This window comes from Chelonia mydas, chromosome 4 (genome assembly GCF_015237465.2).
Source record: "Chelonia mydas isolate rCheMyd1 chromosome 4, rCheMyd1.pri.v2, whole genome shotgun sequence".
Taxonomy (NCBI): domain Eukaryota; kingdom Metazoa; phylum Chordata; order Testudines; family Cheloniidae; genus Chelonia; species Chelonia mydas.
In genome coordinates, this window is record NC_057852.1 from 129,205,990 (window position 1) to 129,224,740 (window position 18,751).

Below are 18,751 nucleotides of genomic sequence, written 5' to 3' on the forward strand. Positions count from 1 at the left end.
TTGGCTTGTGCATTTCAGCTACTGCCTTGAGAACTCCTGACCCAGACAGCTGAGTTACTGAAAAATAACTTCACACACAAATACTGTAACAGGGCTGAATCTAAAACATCTGAGAGTCCAGTTAAACAATAACATTTTAAAGGTTACTTTCCAGCCATACTGATACATACACAGCTGCTTCCTTCTGCTTTACACTACATGGTGTGTGCAGTGGCACCAAAGAGATTTTTGTATTGATCTGAATCACTGTGAGAGGAAGGCTGTAATCTTGTCCATGACAATAGTCTCCTCCATCTTCAGCCTGCACGTTACTAATGGTGAATGTGAAGTCAGTGCCACTGTATCTACCACTGAATCGATCTGGGACTCCTGTGAAGCGGCTAGAGCCATCATAAATGAGGAGCTTGGGATTTTGTCCCGATTTAAACTGGTATAAGCTCATACCATTACTCATGAAGCTGGACGCCTTGCACTGCATGGTGACCGTCTCTCCTGGAAGCACCGTCACAGAAGCAGGTGTCTGAGTGATAACAATCTGCCCGCTGGATTCTGGAAAAGGGAGAAATAAGCAGCCTATGAGTGAATCTCTTTTTGAAGGTTCTGCTTTAGAGTTCAGAAAAGAAGATGGCTGTGCGACCTACCTTCAAACATGGAAAAGAGAAGCCAAATCAGATACAGTTGCAAAACCATGGTCTGTCTTGAGTTTTTTCTCCTTTGCTGTTAAAATTTTTATACGTAGTGTGATGACTTGTAGAACGTCCTAAATATCACACATGGAAAGATATGTAAATCTGAGGCTGCACTTAATGATGCTCAACTGGCTTCCTGTGTACACCATAGCTATATTATCCAGGGGAAACAGAGGTATGTTTCCTCACTAGCATCACACATAAGAAACTGTAATGAGAGATGTGTCCACATGTTCTTAATTCAGTTAATAGATAATCTCTCTCTATCTCTATAATACTGAAATGTTTTCATAAAGCCACAAAAAGTCACGTGGGGATTTCAATGCAATCGAACGTAGGAAGAGCGAGCGCTGTCTGCGTGATAACTGAGGGTTTCTATAATTTGATCTTGTTCGATAATGTGACGGTTTACATCAGAATCATCTGAATCCTGAGGTCACACCATAAATTAAGATGTATGTTACAAAATAGAAATGATATCCGAGCAAATGAGTGCAGAGTCTGCCTCACAAAATAGATGAAAATCAATAGTTGTTCTTGTGTAGATCATATGCCGTAGGGCATTATAGATAATGTGTAGACACAGACGTATATTTAGATGAGAGGTGCACAGATACAATGGTGATTGGCACCATGGAAGGACCTAGATGTAGAGAGAGATTGATATTGATTCATGTGACAGCATCCAGAGTCTGCTAAGTGCTTTACAGTATTATTAGAAAGACATTATTATTCTTTATTGTTTCTATTGTGATAGCACCTAGGAGCTGCCGTCAAGGAGCAGGACTCTGTTGTGTTGGTCGCTGCACAATAGTGTACAAACACTGTACACAAACATGGGGTGAAATCCTGGCTCTATTGAAGTAAATGACAAAGCTCTCATTGACTGCAGTGGGGCCAGGATTTTGCTTCTCTCTCTTACCCCATGGACATTATAACTGAATCTGTGAGAGATGCATGCAAGTTGGTGCATGAGAAAAAGTGGCTTTACTTTCAGAGGACCTGATCCTGCAGTTCTGACACTGTTTAAATGGGAAAGTTGCCTGAATCAAGACAGGAGGGCTTGTAATAAGCAGTTCTGAAGTAAACAAGACAAGAAGGTGCATTTTTGCACATGCATTACTGTAGCTATCACATCCTTATTATGCTTGTCATCACAAAGAACGTGATTTGACTGATTTTGGGTTCAGATTCTCTCAGCTCTTGTGGGTTGCTTCTCTTATAAGTAACCAGTCTATGGCCGCCTGATCCCCTCTCTATATTGGTTTGTGCTCTGCACCCATTGGAGCAACTTCCACTGGTCAGTAAGCACCTGTTCCTTTTCCTAACAAAGCCAATGGTAAAACTCCCAGACAGGGCACAAAATCAGGACATAAATAACCAATACTAGTTGAAAAGAGGCAGTCCTGTGTGTTACTCTCCTAACAGCCAGGTAGGTGTTTAGAGTACACTGTAGCTTGAAGATGTTCCACATTTCAACCTAAGTCCAGTTTCCACTTTATACATCTTCAAATCATGCCTAAAAATCACCAGGTCACTTTTTAAGGATGCTCCTCTGGCAGAAGGAGCTCAGATGTGTCCTGTTTAAGGGTTCTCCAAACCCATGTGCATTAGACATGTGTCTCTGCTCCAGTGTGGTATTTGGAGGAGAGAGGGGTCTTGGCACAGCTTGATATTTGCGTGGAGGCTGCTCCTGCCTCAGATGAATATGTAGTTCCACGTCTTGGTGCCAAACACGTGCGGACTGTGATTGGAATCAAAATACACGCTGTAGTTCTAAGGCACCATCCCGCCTCTGCTCTGGACAGTGAATCTGGTGCAGTTTTGCTGCTCCAGGGGGCAAGTGAAAGGGAATGTGGGCAGGTGGGAGAAGGGGAGGGTCCTGGGGATCCACTGCCATGCAGAGCATCCAGAGTCTACCCTCATTTGCCAAAGCAGCCCCGATGGAAAGGCTCCACAGCAAATTCAGGGGACTGTTTTCTCGCATGCATTTGTGCAGCCCCTGGCCTGGCTACTTAGGCTGCATGCTGTGCTCTGGAGAGGGGCTCCAGATTTTTTTTGTTTCAGATATTCAGCAGCCTGGTGTCACTGGAACTAGAGGTTGGGTGGGAGTTGTGAATGGGCACTGAATACACAGGGGCCCTGGATAGGATATGGAGCTAAAAATAAAATGTTTCTCCCCTGATTGAATTAGATTTTAAAAGGTTCCTCCCCTTCCCCACCCTTCTAGCGCCACCAGATGGTAACAGTGTCTCTTGAAGAACCCTGGCACTTAAATAAATAATCAAAAGTCCCAAATTCTACAAAACTGAAACAACTGCAGGGAGGTTTTGTGCTGCTCTTTATCACGGTGTGAGGGGGAAGTTGTGCTGCTGGCCATAAGACTCTCCAGCATCTGCCTTCTCAACCCTGCTGATTGTGAATGTGTAGTCGGCGCCAGATCCACTTCCTGGGGTAGACTTCCCCATCCTGTAGGTATGGCCTCCATTCTTTGTTCCTATTCGTTTATATTTATCTTACACCAAAAAAGCAGGGAATTCCCACAGGTTCTTTTCTCAGGATTACTTGGAGTTGTAGGTTAATGTGAATCCTAGGAGCGAAGCAAAACACCAAAGGTTGTAACCCTAGGCAACTAAAACTGGATGGTAACTTCTGAGTCACTTACACTGTGCAAACTGCAACCACTGGGTTTCAGCCAACTGGCTGGAGAAACAACGTGGATGGGTGATGTAGGCTGGATTTGCCTCTGCATGAAGAAATGAGCTAGTCAGTAATTGTCAGTCCTGGATTTCGTTGTATTAGAAGGATTTGGGATGTATTACCTCTCATTTGGAGCAGTATGCAAATCTCAGACTGATCTGAATTATGCTCTGCAGGCTTTTTGATTGCGTCATGGCTATATAGTCAAGAGGAAGGAGGTTCATGTGAGTTTCAGTAGCATCAAGCATGAGAAGCCATAAGAAGAGCTGGCTCAGGTACTGAGCACTCTGACCCCAATCCAGCGAAGTATGTATACCCATCCTTAACTTTAATCCTATTGAAATCATTAGAAAGTTCGTATTCTTCATCTGACCCTCATCCAGTACAGCCTGGTAACACACTTAGCTTTAAGCACATGAGTAGTCCCAGTGCATCAAGACTTCAGTGTGTCTCCTAACATCAGATTGAGTCATAGATGGGAATGCTTGAGAGAGAAACAACTCTGGCTGCAGAGTGCTGATATATTCAGATTAGTCCACTAAAAATAGGACAGAATATTCTAAACCTCCCTGTGTAGGGATTGGAAGCACGATCTGTGGTATGGGAACTAGGGATTCCTTGGAATTTCCATGTCAGCTGAGATTTTCATTCTTTTAATCAGAAATAACATCCAAGTTGCTTGCCGCTGTAAAAGCACCACATGCTTTATTTCCATAGTTAGAATTAAATTAATCCCAAATGAGGGCAGAAACTGCAACCTCCAAGCCCGTTATAGTCCATGCTGGGCTCATTTCGCTCTTAAATGCCCCGGCCCACTGATTCAGTGTGGTCTGTGGGCATCCAGTAGGAGGTGCTCAGCATCTGGAAAGATTGAGCCCTTCGTCATTAAAAGGAAGAATATGTCTAACTCCAAAGAGCAGCTGTTTTCTATGCTTGGGATCTTTGAGCTCCTGTGCAGTAAAGCATGTATGTGCGTCAATGTACATTTGGGGCTGCTTCTGCCTGAGATGTGTATATAAAGTTCCAGTGTCTTGGGGCAGGAAGAACATGCCTGATCTGCGATCAGAATCCTCCGCTCGCCCCCGAAAGTGTCTAAACTCTAAGTGTTCTTTCTGTCAGTTTCACATCCATGATGTGCTCCCCAAAAATTGTAGGTACATTTGTGAGATTGGTGTAAGGTGTAGCTTTGGAATGAATGTGAGGTTACAAATAAACCTAAAACTGTGGACAGCTGGGCATTAAAAAACACCACTGAAAATTTGGGCCAAAATGTTCTCACTGGTAGGAAATGGTGTGGTATGGAATAAGCACCATGTGTATCTCAAAGCACCATGTGTATCTCAATGTATTCTGTCCCTGCCAGTTCTCCCACCAAAGAAGGTTTTCCAAACAAGCTGAATGAATAAAAAAATCTAACTTCAATCATTTGTTACATTACAGCTGGGTTAGAGACAGCCACCACCACTTCCTTCCGCTTCACCATGTGTTTGCTGGGGCTCTGAACAGGTTTTAGTATTGAACTGTATCACTGTGAGAGGACGGCGGTAGCTTTGTCCACAGTAGTATTCTCCTGCATCTTCCACATGCACGCCAGTAATGGTGAATATGAAGTGAGCGCCTCTGTATCTACCACTGAACCGATCAGGGACCCCAGTGAAACGGTTGGCGGCATCATTTATGAGGAGCTTAGGATTTTGTCCCGATTTAAACAGATATAAATGCATATCGTCACTCATGGAGCTGGACGCCTTGCACTCAATGGTGACCGTCTCTCCTGGAAGCACCGTCACAGAAGCAGGTGTCTGAGTGATAACAATCTGCCCACTGGATTCTACATAAGTGTGAGAAAGCAAAAGCCTTTTAGTGAATCTAGTTTTGAAATAACAGCCTTAAAGTTCGGATAATAAGATGTCTGTGCCACCCACCTTCAAACACAGAAAAGAGGAGCCAAATCAAATACATTTGTAAAATCATCTTGCTTCTTTATTTGTGGCACTGCCCAATATTATTAAATTGCAGCAGAGGTTTATAACTACACAGCCGAACTATAGCTCTTTTTAATGGTTATGTATGGAAATATATGTAAATCTGAGGGGGGGGGGTAGAATTCTGTTTGAGGCTTCCTGTCTACTTCATGGCTGTTTTAGCCAGAGGAAACAGATGCATGTCACTGTCAGCATCACCAAGGATGAGTAACTTTAAGAGGAGGCCTGTGTGCATGTTCCTGTATAAATGGGAATCATTTATTAGATTTGGTGACTCTGAATGTTTAATATTCAAATACCATGAGAAGTCCCCATATCCAACAGGAAGATTTTTGATATACCCCAATGATTCTGTCAAAAATCTTGGCCTTGATACTTTAAAGTGGACAAATAAAACATCCAAGTTCTGGTGATTTAGTTTTCCAAATAGAATCACTTAACAGGAACAGAATGTACATTGTGTCCTCAAGACAAAAACTGGCATCTTCTCGCACACAAGACATTATTCCTGGTCATCAAGGAGGATGGGACGCCCCCATTGCCCTGGGACGTTAACAGAGAGACTTAAATTGAGCTTAATGGGCTTAATGTTTATCTTCATATGCAGTGCAACATTTCTGAAGGGGCTCAGATACCGTGAGAAAGGTGCCATAGAAGAGCCTAGACAGCCAGATTGTTTTTACAGAACAAATAGGAAGAGATGAGCCATGCCTTGAACAGTTTCCAATCTACTGCACAAAGGATGGGCATGGAAAATAGTTGCTCTGCTTAGAAAGGGTCCCGTCCTCCAGCTGGGACTTAGGCAAATATCCCAGTGATTTCAATACGTTTTTCCCAACTCAAGATAGCAGAGCATGTATTAATCGAACTTTTGAATCAGCACAGTCTGAATGACCATATTTGCTGATACATTTTCTTAGCCATCATCCGACCCTCCTTCTGTAGCATGAGTATGTAGATCATTAACTCTTTTAAGCTGATCATTAGTTCAGCTTTAGACTATATTTCCTTCTATGAAAGTCCCCAACTTATGGATGCCTGATCCAGTTCTAACTGGCTTCTACTGTATGCTCATTAGATCCAGTTTCATCGCACAGTAAGGACCAGCTCCTGCAGAACCCAATGATGAAATCTCTGTTGACATCAGTGATACAGGAATAAGCCTAAAATATTCTTAAAGACTCAATGCTTCGTGGACTCACAGCAGTGATGTAGATGTTCATTGTAAAGCTTCTGAATGTTTGAAACCAAATTTGTGTTTCAGGTGCTCTGTCATCAATTCACTCTTCAACAGCACAGGTCACTTGGGTCAGTATTTGTTCTTCAGCACCTGGAAAGATTGTTCCTTAGTCAGGAGAAAGAGGAATGTTTCGAGCTGATAGGTGCAACTATGTTCTGCATGTGGGATCTTGAAGCCCAAGTGCATTGAATGGGTGTATCTAACCTGATGCACTTTTGGAAGAGGGAAGGATCCTGGCACAGCTACCCTTCTGGGCAGACACTGCTTTGGCCTCAGATGCATGTGGAGTTCCAGTGCATTGGCACATGCAAAGCACAAGTGGATCTGAGATCAGAATCACATGCCAGCTGTTTCTGCTCTAAGTATATTGTGCTTCACTCATACACATACGTCACTAGAAACCCCAGGGTTTATTGTGAAGTCTCACAAACATTAGTCTTGTATTGAATGTTAAGATAAACTTCACCCTTGGAGCCTCTCCTCTGCTTTGCCCCTGTGCTGTCATTTACACCTGTGCAAAGTGAGTGATGATGTGTAGAAATCTCTACTGAATGTGCAGATCAGTGTTTGGCACACACGCTGCACTGGTGTAAACCAGGACAGAGGATGAAAAGTTGGGGAGAATTAGACCCCCAGGGGACAGACTCTGAGTTGCATGTAACTTCTGTTGGGTACGGCAGAGTTGGGGCTGCCAGGAAAGAGGTAACTCCTCCACGCTGCATGGCCCCAGCACAGGTTAGAGCAGTCTGGGAGCTGCTTTAATTCAAGCCAGCTCTCTGTGCTGATTGGCCTGTCTGTGCCTGGCACGTACCAATAGCTGAACTGTAACAGCAGAGACAGGAGCTGCATTTCCTTCTCTCATATTATGCTTTGCTCTCTTCCCTTCTCAGGTGAGTTTGTTTGTCTAAAAACGCAGGTATGCAGCCTTGTTCGTGCCATGTCGGTCCCCACCCAGGATATTAGAGAGACAAACTTGTCACTCTCACCAACAGAAGTTGGTCCAATAAAAGTAATTCCCTCACTCACCTTGTCTCTTTAACATAGCAGGGACATTTTCATTTACAAGCACAAAAGTGAAATCCAGCAGTGAATGAACTCATCTTTTCCACCAGTCCACCTTCCCATACCACCTAGTGATATTTACCAGCCCCCACCTCGCAAAGTCTGTGATGAACATAGGCAAATGAATTTAAAAGCTCTTGTCATCTTGTGCTTGGTGAGTGTTAAGATGGGATCCGGTGGCAACATTTCTATGGTGAAATCAGGTGTCACAGACACACCCCCTGAAATCAAAGTTAAGGTTGGAGTTGTCAAAAGTGCCCACATGGGCCTAACTCTGCTCCCATTGAATTCAGTGGGAAAACTCCCATTGATGTCAAACAGAGCAGTTAGGCCAGGGCTGAGTGCTTTGGTATATCCTACACTACATGTTTAATGCTGTCACATAATGCAAAGCAATGGATCGATCTAACCGTCGCTCTTTGTGTTTCATGATGCATATCGCCTTTGATCTGATTTGGCTGTATGATGCCTGTAATGTGTCTACTACCCGTTGGTGTCTAGCCATGTACACATTGTACTGCTGGGGGAATTAATGTTTCCATGGTGCCTTCTAGTGGTGATAATTGGGTTCAGCTTAATTATTTCAGATTTTTAAATCACTCATATTTATAGGACACCTGCCACTCAGAATGTGCATTGGAAGAGATGGCTGAGAACGGAAGAATTGAAATTGGGCCAGATTACAGTAAAATTAAAACAACAACAGCTTAGAATCTCTATGTGGCAATTTGTGGTTGGTTTTTTTTGACAAAAATGATTATTATTTTTAATTATTTTGGGTTTGGTTTTGGGTTTGATTTTTTTTTACTTTGAATCCGGCCCTAACTCCTCTGGTTCCAATGCACAGAATCAGTCACTGCTCTGAGAGTAGCAATGCTGAGCACAGTTTTTAAAGGTTCCAGCTGAGATGTGTAGAGGTGTCAATGCCCAGTGACAGTAGGAGGGTAATGATCACCATGTAAAATCAATACAAAGTATCTAAAGGTTCTGGACAGAGGGTCTGAGTCAGAAGTGGGAAAGGACAGCGATATGAGAGAAGGAAAATGAGGAGAGAAAGGAGAGGTCTCTCAGGCAGCAGACATAGTCTGAGCCACCTGTGCGCGCTCCTGGGATTAGAGGGGAATTTCCTTTTGTGGGCTCAGTACTGTCTGCAGTGAGGAGTCAGTGAGGAAACTGATCTTGGCAGCGGAAAGAACCCTTGAAAACGGGCAGGAACAAAACTAGTTTGAGACTTGACATGTTGGGAAGAGAAAGAACCAGGTAGAAAAATGTTACACCAGGAAGGATACATTACACTGCTGATTTAAAGTTCACAACCTGCCAGTGACTGGAAGAGATACATTGCAACATGCAGTTGCTACAGTGGTTCACACTATGCTCATACAACATCAAAAGTTTGATCAACATTGATCATTTATCTTGGAACTCATGTTGAAAAATAGGTTTCTGTCTGCTCCAGTGTTCAAGGAAGGGCCCCATGTAATGCTGCTGCAATGAATCAAAAAAACCCCATCCTTCATGATAACATGAAGATTTTTAAAGGGCAACATTTCAGAGGGTTAAAATTGGGATCCAGGGTAGAAGCGAGTGAGTAAATGCTTGTACTCTACTTTGAAGCTGTAAAGTGCTGTCTAAGGGCTAAAATTATTGTTATACTCAAGGCGCACTAAGCGAGTACTGCGGTCAGGTAGATGACGTGCCTGTGTATCTCTGTTAAAGCACTGAGGGTTATGTTCGTCCGCAGTTCAGTTATTAGCAAAGATCATTTTAGCAGACACCTGCGCTAAGCTGAATAATCATTTCCCTTGGAAGTTCATTCTGAGGTAAAGGTTTCAAATCAGTGATTAAGGAACATCACTGAATCTGCATTTTTGCCAAGAAAACCACAAACATTTCAGTCAAACATTTTTGTCCAGCTCAAGGACTGCAATAGGGCTGCAACCCCAGCTCACCCCTCTACACACCACCATAAGTGTTTAGACAGCCTATGGTAATGCAGTGATAATATTCATGGTTGAAAAAACAATAACAACGGAGGATTGTTCGTGTGTGCAGAGGATCTAGGAAATGTGTCCGTGTAGGGAAGTTATTGTTTATTTTCTGAAAAATTCACTGGACATTTTTTAAAGGGGGGGGGGGGGAAGGCCATCGGGTTCTATTAAAGTGACTGGGTGATAATGGGGTTGGCTGGTGTACCTCAATTACTTCCCATACAGCGACTGCCCCTGCTAATACAGAAACTGATTTCAGGAAGAATTTTAGAGGAATAAAACCAATCATCTGAAAGTCCAATGAGAAGCTAACACTGTGGGGATGATTCTCATTAGAAATTTTTAACCTCCATTCGTTTAGATACCACTGCAGCTGTTTCCTTCTGCTTCACACCAAGAAGGCTGCAGCACGAAGGAGGTTTTTGCATTGAGTTGTATCACTGTGAGCGGGGTTGTGTAGTCCTGCTGACAGTAGTATTCACCTTCATCATCAGCCTGCACCCCACTAATGGTGAATGTGAAGTCGGTGCCACTGTATCGACCACTGAATCAATCGGGGACCCCGGTGAAACGGGTGGCTCCATTATATATAAGAAGCTTGGGAATTTGTCCCGATTTAAACAGATGTAATTGCATATCATTACTCATGGAGCTGGACGCCTTGCACTGAATGGTGACCGTCTCTCCTGGAAGCACCGTCACAGAAGCAGGTGTCTGAGTGATAACAATCTGCCCGCTGGATTCTAGGAAAAGAGAGAAATAAAAACCCTTTCCCTGAATCTCTTATCAAAACAAGTGGTGAGAAGTTCAATGAATGAAGAGAGCTGTGTTACCTACCTCCAAACACAGAGAACAGCAGCCAGAGCAAATGCATTTGTAAAATCATGTTCCTTCTAGATCAGTTTCTTTGACACTAATTGTTAAAATGCAGCACTGGTTTATAGCCACTGGGAAGAATTTTAGAATTTATTAACTGTCACCTATGGAAAAATATGTAAATGAGAGAATGGGCTAAATTATACCTAACAGCTTCCTGTGTGCTTTAGGGCTTTATTATCAGGAGGAAACAGATGCACGTCAATCTTTCTCATTAAGCATGAGATATGTTAACAGGAGACGTGTGTACACATTCCCAATTAAATGGAAATAATCCAGCAGATTAGGTGACTCTAGCTCTTTAATACTAAAACACTCTGAGAAATCCAGAGACGTTTACTGGAATTTTCTAATGTATACACAGTAAGAATAGACTGACGTTTACTGATTAGGGATTTCCTACAATTTGCTTGCTTCAGTTAGGAAAATAAAAGTTACAAGTTCTGATTATTTATTTTTCCGAAGAGAATTAAATGACTGTGAAATGAGTAGTGCTTGTCCAAGGTCCCACTGCAGGTCTGCAGTAGAGCCAGAAAGAGAATCCAGGACTCCCTAACCCAGAACAGAGCCTTGTCCACAGCTGTTGTTTGTGTACAAGTCATTTTGCTCACGCAGTGTGACGGAGAGATAAGTGTATCTTTATCATCAGTGGGGGGTGTTCAGATAACATGGTGCTGGGTGCCAGGTGAGAACATGTATGTGGATAGAATTTGATTATTGGTTATTATTTTATAACACTCAAATATATGTTAGGAGCTTTACAGAATAGATAGAAAGACCTGGGTCTGGACCAGGAGAGCTTGCAGTTTAGCATGGGAAAGATCCATTGATATTTGTACTTGAGAAAAAGACGCGTTACCTTCATAGAACCCAATCCCGCAGTCCTGACTCAGGCAAAATCCCATGTGTTTTGAAGTGGGGTGTGTTGAAGGCTCAGCACTGGTCTTGGAGGCATAAGGCAGCTGGGCTGTGAGGTCCCACTCACATGAAAGGGGGAACAGATGGAGCCTTTGCCCAGGAAGTGTGCCAGAGAGCAAAGAAAGAGACAATACTGGAGCCTATCTAGACCAAGGGAAGACCCCTGGGAAAAACTTCCCAGTGGTCAGGGTAGGTAAGCGCTGGAACAAATTACCTAGGCAGGTTGTAGGTTCTCCCTCATTGGAACTTGTTAAGAACAGGTTAGCCAAGCACCAGTCAGGGATGGTCTTGATAATCCTTAGGCCTGCCTCAGTGCAGGTGACTAGAGTACATGACCTTCGGAGTTCCCTCACAGGGGTGAGGGGGTGAGAGAACCTGGATTTCTGCAGGAAATGGCCCACCTTGATTATCATACACATTGTGAAGAGAGTGGTCACTTTGGATGGGCTATTACCAGCAAGAGAGTGAGTTTGTCTGTGGTGGGGCGGAGGGTGAGAAAACCTGGATTTGTGCTGGAAATGGCCCATCTCGATGATCACTTTAGATAAGCTATTACCAGAAGGAGAGTGGGGTGGGAGGAGGTATTGTTTCATGGTGTCTGTGTATATAATAATGATATTCTGCAATTTCCACAGTATGCATCCGATGAAGTGAGCTGTAGCTCACGAAAGCTCATGCTCAAATAAATTGGTTAGTCTCTAAGGTGCCACAAGTACTCCTTTTCTTTCTACATTTCTCTGATTCCTGATTGGGTTCTAGTGTGTGAGCCCCAGTCCAGCAACCTGGTCAGTGTCCAACAGGGGAAGCTCATTCATCAATAAACAAAAAGCCATGTGTGACCAATTTCATAAGGGCTGAGACCAAAGCAGCTCAGATTATTAGGTTAATTGATCAGTATTAGTCACTTTATTGTCAATCCAGTGTCGGAAGAAGGATGGTCTTATGGATATGGCTGGGGTTGGGACTCAGGAGATCAGGATTCAAGTCTCAGCTCTGCCACAGACTCATAGGGTGAATCATTTGATCTACTGTCCCTTCTGGATTTAAAAGCTATGAATTTCTCCATGAATTAGTTCCCATCCGTATAACACGGATCACAACGGTTCCTTTGTCGGTTGAGTAGATTGGGATTATCAACTGTTTGGGGCAGGACTGGCTCTTACTTTACTATCTGCATGTACAGCACCTAGCACAGTGGGGCCTCTAGGTGCTGCCATCATAAAACAAGGTGAGAACCCTTTTGTAATTTTTCAGACTTCAACACAAACTGTTGCAAGCTGGGCAAGGGAGGGAATCTAGCTCCCAAAGGACAGGCAGGGTGTACACAGCTCTGCAGCCTATCAGCTGATGCTGCAATCCCAACCCCGTAGCTCTCAAAGGGAGTGGGACAACAGCAAAAAACCTCAGCAGGGTTGATAGCCAATGGAGTTATGTAATGAAGGCTCCTGCCTCTGAATCCTGCCTCTTTCCCAGCCCCCTCTCCCCCCCCCACCCGCCACGCATTGGCCCTGCAGTTGTACAGCCCCATGCAGTGGAATAATGTGGTTCTGTGCTTTGGTGGATTGTCCAGCAGCTTGGAGGGAATGTCCAAGGAAGTTCAGTGGTGAGATGGTGCAGACAATATTAATGGTACAGGAGGGTTTGTGTGTAAGGAATGTGTTACACGGGTGTACATGTGCAGAGGGAATTGATTGGGGTGCTTCTGAAAAATTGATTGAAAATTATGCTTCTTAAAAAAGCCACTGAGGTCCTGCTTATAGGGCACTGAGTGGATTGTGTAACAGAGGGATTGGCTTGTGCATTTCAGCTACTGCCTTGAGCGTTCCTGACCCTGCCAGCTGAGTTACTGAAAGATAAAAAAGTTACCGCAAATACTGTAACAGGACTGAATGTAAGACACCTGAGAGTCCAGTTAAACAATAACATTTTAAAGGTTACTTTCAAGCCAGATTGATAGGTACACAGCTGCTTCCTTCTGCTTTACACTACATGGTGTGTGCAGTGGCACCGAAGAGGTTTTTGTACCGAACTGTATCACTGTGAGAGGAGTGCTGTTATCTTGTCCACAATAGTAGACTCCTCCATCTTCAGCCTGCACATTACTAATGGTGAATGTGAAGTCAGTGCCACTGTAACTACCACTGAATCGATCCGGGACTCCTGTGAAGCGGCTGTTTGCATCATGTATGAGGAGCTTGGGATTTTGTCCCGATTTAAACAGAAATAAGCTCATATCATCACTCATGGAGCTGGACGCCTTGCACTGAATGGTGACCGTCTCTCCTGGAAGCACCGTCACAGAAGCAGGTGTCTGAGTGATAACAATCTGCCCGCTGGATTCTGGAAAGGGGAGAAATAAGAAGCATTTTAGTGAATCTCTTTTAGAAACTTCTGCATTAGAGTTCAAAAACAATGGCTGTGCGACCTACCTTCAAACATGGAAAAGAGAAACCAGGTCAAATATATTTGCAAAATCATGGTCTTTCCTGATTTTTTTTCTCTGTTGCTGTTAAAATTCACAAAGGTTTCCAACTAGTGGGATGGCTTTTAGAACGTCTTAAATATCATGCGTGGAAAGATATGTAAATCTGAGGCTGGACTTAATGATGCTCAACTGGCTTCCTGTGTGCGTCATGGCTATATTATGAAGGGGAAACAGAGGTATGTTTCCTCACTAGCACTATGCATAAGAAACCATAATGAAAGCTATGTCCACATGTTCTTAAATTCATTTGATAGGTAACTATCTCTATAATGCTGGAATATATTGATAAAGCCACAAAAATTCATGTGGGGATTTCAATGCAATCGAAAGTATGAAGAGCGAGGGCTGTCTCTGTGATAACTGGGGATTTTCTATAATTTGATCTTATTCTATCATTTGATTTTCACATCCTGAAATCCTGAAATCACACCATAAATTAAGAAGATTTATACAACAAGATAGAAATTTTGTGAGTGCCAATGATTGCAGAGTCTGCCTCCCAAAACAGACAAAAATTAACCTCTTTTTCTTGTGGCCTATGGGATTACAGATACTGTGTAGACAGAGATATATATTGAGATGGAAAGTGCACAGATACCATGGTGATTGACACCGTGAAGGACCTACATATACACAGAGATTGATAGGTTTCAGTGTAGCAGCTGTGTTAGTCTGTATCCGCAAAAATAAAAGGAGGACTTGTGTCACCTTACAGACTAACACATTTATTTGAGCATAAGCTTTCATGAGCTTCAGCTGAAGAGCTTGATATTGATTCATTTAACAGCACCCAAAGTATGCTAAGTGCTTTACAGAATAATTGGAAAGACATTATAATTCTTTATTATTTGTATCGTGGTCGCACCTAGGAGCTGCCGTCAAGGAGCAGGACTCTGTCGTGCTGGGTACTGCACAAAAATGTGCAAACGCTGCACATAAACATGGGGTGAAATCCTGGATCTATTGAAGTCAATGGCAAAACTCTCATTGACTGCAGTGGGGCCAGGATTTTGCCCAGATCTCTACCCCCACAGACATTATAACTGAATCTGTGAGAGATGCATGCAAGTTGGTGCATGAGAATAAGTGGCTTTACTCACAGAGGACCTGATCCTGCAGTTCTGACACTGTTTGAATGGGAAATTTGCCTGAGTCAAGACAGGAGGGCTTGTAATAATCAGTTGTCAAGTTAGCAAGATGAGAAGGTGCATATTTGCACCTGCATTACTAGAGCCATCTCACCTTCATTGTGCTTGTCATCACAAAGAACGTGATTTGGCTGATTTTGGATTCACGTTCTCTCAGCTCTTCATTGTGCTTCTCTTATACAAAACTCAGTCTATGGGAGCCTGAGCCCCTTTCTAAACTGGTTTATGGTCTGCACCCATTGGATCAAATCCCATTGCTCAGTGAAGAGCTGTGCCAATGGTAAAACTCCCATAGAGGGCACAAGCACAGGACATAAATAACCAGCACTAGTTGAAAAGACGCAGTTTTCTGCGTTGCTCTGCTATAACAGATTTCAGAGTAGCAGCCGTGTTAGTCCGTATCCGCAAAAAGAACAGGAGTATTTAGTTTGCATATTAATTCAAGCTCAGCAGTTTCTCATTGGAGTCTGTTTTTGAAGCTTTTCTGTTGTAGGGTTCCTTCCCCACTCTGAACTCTGGAGTACAGATGTGGGGACCCGCATGAAAGACCCCCTACGCTTATTTTTACCAGCTTAGGTTAAAAACTTCCCCAAGGCACAAACTCCACCTTGTCCTTGAACAGTATGCTGCCACCACCAAGTGATTTAGACAAAGAATCAGGGAAAGGACACTTAGAGTTCCTGTTCCCTAAAATATCCCCCCAAGCTCCTTCACCCCCTTTCCTGGGAAGGCTTGAGAATAATATACCAACCAAATAGGTAAACTAGACTCTTGGGTTTTTAGGACACTTAAAATCCCAATCAGATTCTTAAAAGAAGAATTTTATTTAAAGAAAAGGTAAAAGAATCACCTCTGTAAAATCAGGATGGAAGATAACTTTACAGGGTAACAAAACATTCACAAACACAGAGGAACTCCCTCTAGGCTTAGTTCAACGTTACAAAAAAAACAGGACTAAACCTTCCTCTAGCAAAGGGAAATAATTAATTAATTAATTGCTTGAATTAATATGCAAACGAGATACTATTAACTTGAATAGAGACTGGGAGTGGCTGGGTCATTACACATATTGAATCAATTTCCCCATGTTTAGTATCCTCACACCTTCTTGTCAACTGTCTAAATGGGCCATCTTGATTATCCCTACAAAAGTTTTTTTCTCCTGCTGATAATAGCTCGTCTTAATTAATTAGCCTCTTACAGTTTGTGTGGCGACTTCCACCTTCTCTGTATGTATATATATATATCTTCTTACTATATGTTCCATTCTATGCATCCGATGAAGTGAGCTGTAGCCCACAAAAGCTTATGCTCAAATAAATGTGTTCGTCGCTAAGGTGTCGCAAGTCCTCCTGTTCTTTCTGCTATAACAGTACACTGTAACTTGAGGGTGTTCCACATTTGAACCTAAGTCCTGTTTCCCCTTTGTATGTCTTCAGATCATGCCTAAAAATCAGAAAGTCACCTTTTAAGGATGCGTCTGTGGCAGAAGGAGCTGAGCAGCTGCCAAGGTCACTCTTAGTTCATAAAATGAGGACTATTTCTAACTCACGGGAGAATCTCTGTCCTACATGGGGGAGCTTAAGCAGATGTGTCCTCTATAGGGGTTCTCCAAACCCATGTGCATTAAACATGTGTCTCTGCTCCAATGTGATATTTGGAGGAGAGAAGGGCCTCAGCTCAGCTCAGTGTTTGGGTGGAGGCTGCCCCTGCCCCAGATGAATATGTAATTCCACGTCTTGGTGCCAAACACGTGCAGACTGAGATCAGAATCAAAATACTCGTTGTAACTCTAAGGCACCATCCCGCCTCTGCTCTGGGCAGTGAATCTGATGCAGTTCTGCTGCTCCAGGGGGCAAGTGAAAGGGAATGTGGGCAGGTGGGGGAAGGAGAGGGTCCAGGGGATCCACTGCCATGCAGAGCATCCAGAGTCTACCCTCATTTGCCAACACAGCCCTAGTGGAAAGGCTCCACAGCCAATCCCCACACTCAGGGGATTGTTTTTTCCCATGAATTTTTCCAGCCCTTGGCCTGGCTACTTAGGCTGGGTGCTGTGCTCTGGATAGGGGCTCAAGAGATTTTTGTTTCAAACTTTCAGCTGCTTGGTGTCACTGGAACTGGGTGGGGGGCGGGCGGGGGGGTTGTGAATGGGCACTGAATATGCGGGGACCTGGATAGGATATGAAGCTAAAACTAAAATGTTTCACCTCTGGTTGAATTAGATTTTAAAAGGCTCCTCCCTTTTTCCACCCTACCAGTCCCACCCCGCACACCTTTGGTAACGGTGATTTTTAAAGAACCCTAGCACTTAAATAAATAATCAAAAGCCCCAGTTTCTGTACAACTTAAACAGCTGCAGGGAGGTTTTTGTGCCTCTCTGTATCACTGTGTGAGAGGGGAGCTGCTATGCTGCTGGCAGTAATAATCTCCAGCATCATTTACTTCAACCCGGCTGATTGTGACTGTGTAGTCAGTGCGCGACCCACTGCCGCTGAACCAGCCTGGGATCCCAGAGGGACGGCTGGAAGTGCTGTAGATAAGGCGCTTCGAAACTTGCCCTGATTTCTGCTGGTACCAGGCTGTGGCACCACCAATGCTGGAGCTGGCTTTGCAGTTGATGGTGACTCTGTCTCCTGGAGATACTGACAGAGATTCTGGAGTCTGGGTCATGACAATCTGCCCACTGGAAACGAGGCATATAGAGAGAGAATGGAAAAATACAGGTAGAATATAGAAGGGAATTCTATTAATCTCACTGATACATTCATGCAAAGGATCAGCTACATTTATTGGGAAAAGGGACAGGAAATAATTTTAGCTAATGAGGCCAGGTTTTTTTATATATTAATAATTCAGCAGCTTTTTCCTTACCCCGAACCCAGAGCAGCAGCAACCAGATACCGTGAGTAAGAAATATCATGTTAGAGAATCTTCACAAATAGATTCTGGCAATGTGAGTCTACAGGGGAAGGTGAAGTATTTATAGGGGCTCAGGAGAATGGGGGAATGGCAGTTGGTTTGTGAATATGCAAAATAATGGATCGATATAATAACTGTGATCTGTATTTCATAGCACAGATCACTTTTGATTTGATTTGGATGTAGTATTCTAATCACAGCCTTTATTCCTATTACTGATCAGCCCACATATTAGCCAAATATGACTGTGGGAAAGATCAGTATTCATATACTTCCCTCTAGTGGTACCTGAGACAATGTTCAATTTAATAAGTAGATTATCTAGGTCTAAGCAGAATCCATGGTTTGTGCAAAGAAAAGGAGTACTTGTGGCACCTTAGAGACTAACAAATTTATTTGAGCATAAGCTTTCATGAGCTACAGCTCATTTCATCGGATGCATGCAGTGGAAAATACAGTGGGGAGATTTTATATACCCAGAGAACATGAAACAATCACTACAAAAGATTGTTTTGTTTTTTCTTCTCTCTCCTGCTGGTAATAGCTCACCTTACCTGATCACTCTCGTTACAGTGTGTATGGTAACACCCATTGTTTCCTGTTCTCTGTGTATATAAAATCTCCCCACTGTATTTTCCACTGAATGCATCCGATGAAGTGAGCTGTAGCTCATGAAAGCTTATGCTCAAATAAATTTGTTAGTCTCTAAGGTGCCACAAGTCCCCCTTTTCTTTTTGC

General features: G+C 43.3%; 1 gene segment (V, D, J or C); it reads right to left on the reverse strand.

Moving 5' to 3' along the window:
- Nucleotides 1-4,761: 4,761 nt before the first annotated feature.
- Nucleotides 4,762-5,484, reverse strand: LOC122465518. The segment is given in 2 exon segments: nucleotides 4,762-5,220; nucleotides 5,315-5,484. Coding segments are annotated over 2 exon segments (435 nt in total).
- Between the last annotated feature and the right edge of the window lie 13,267 nt (nucleotides 5,485-18,751).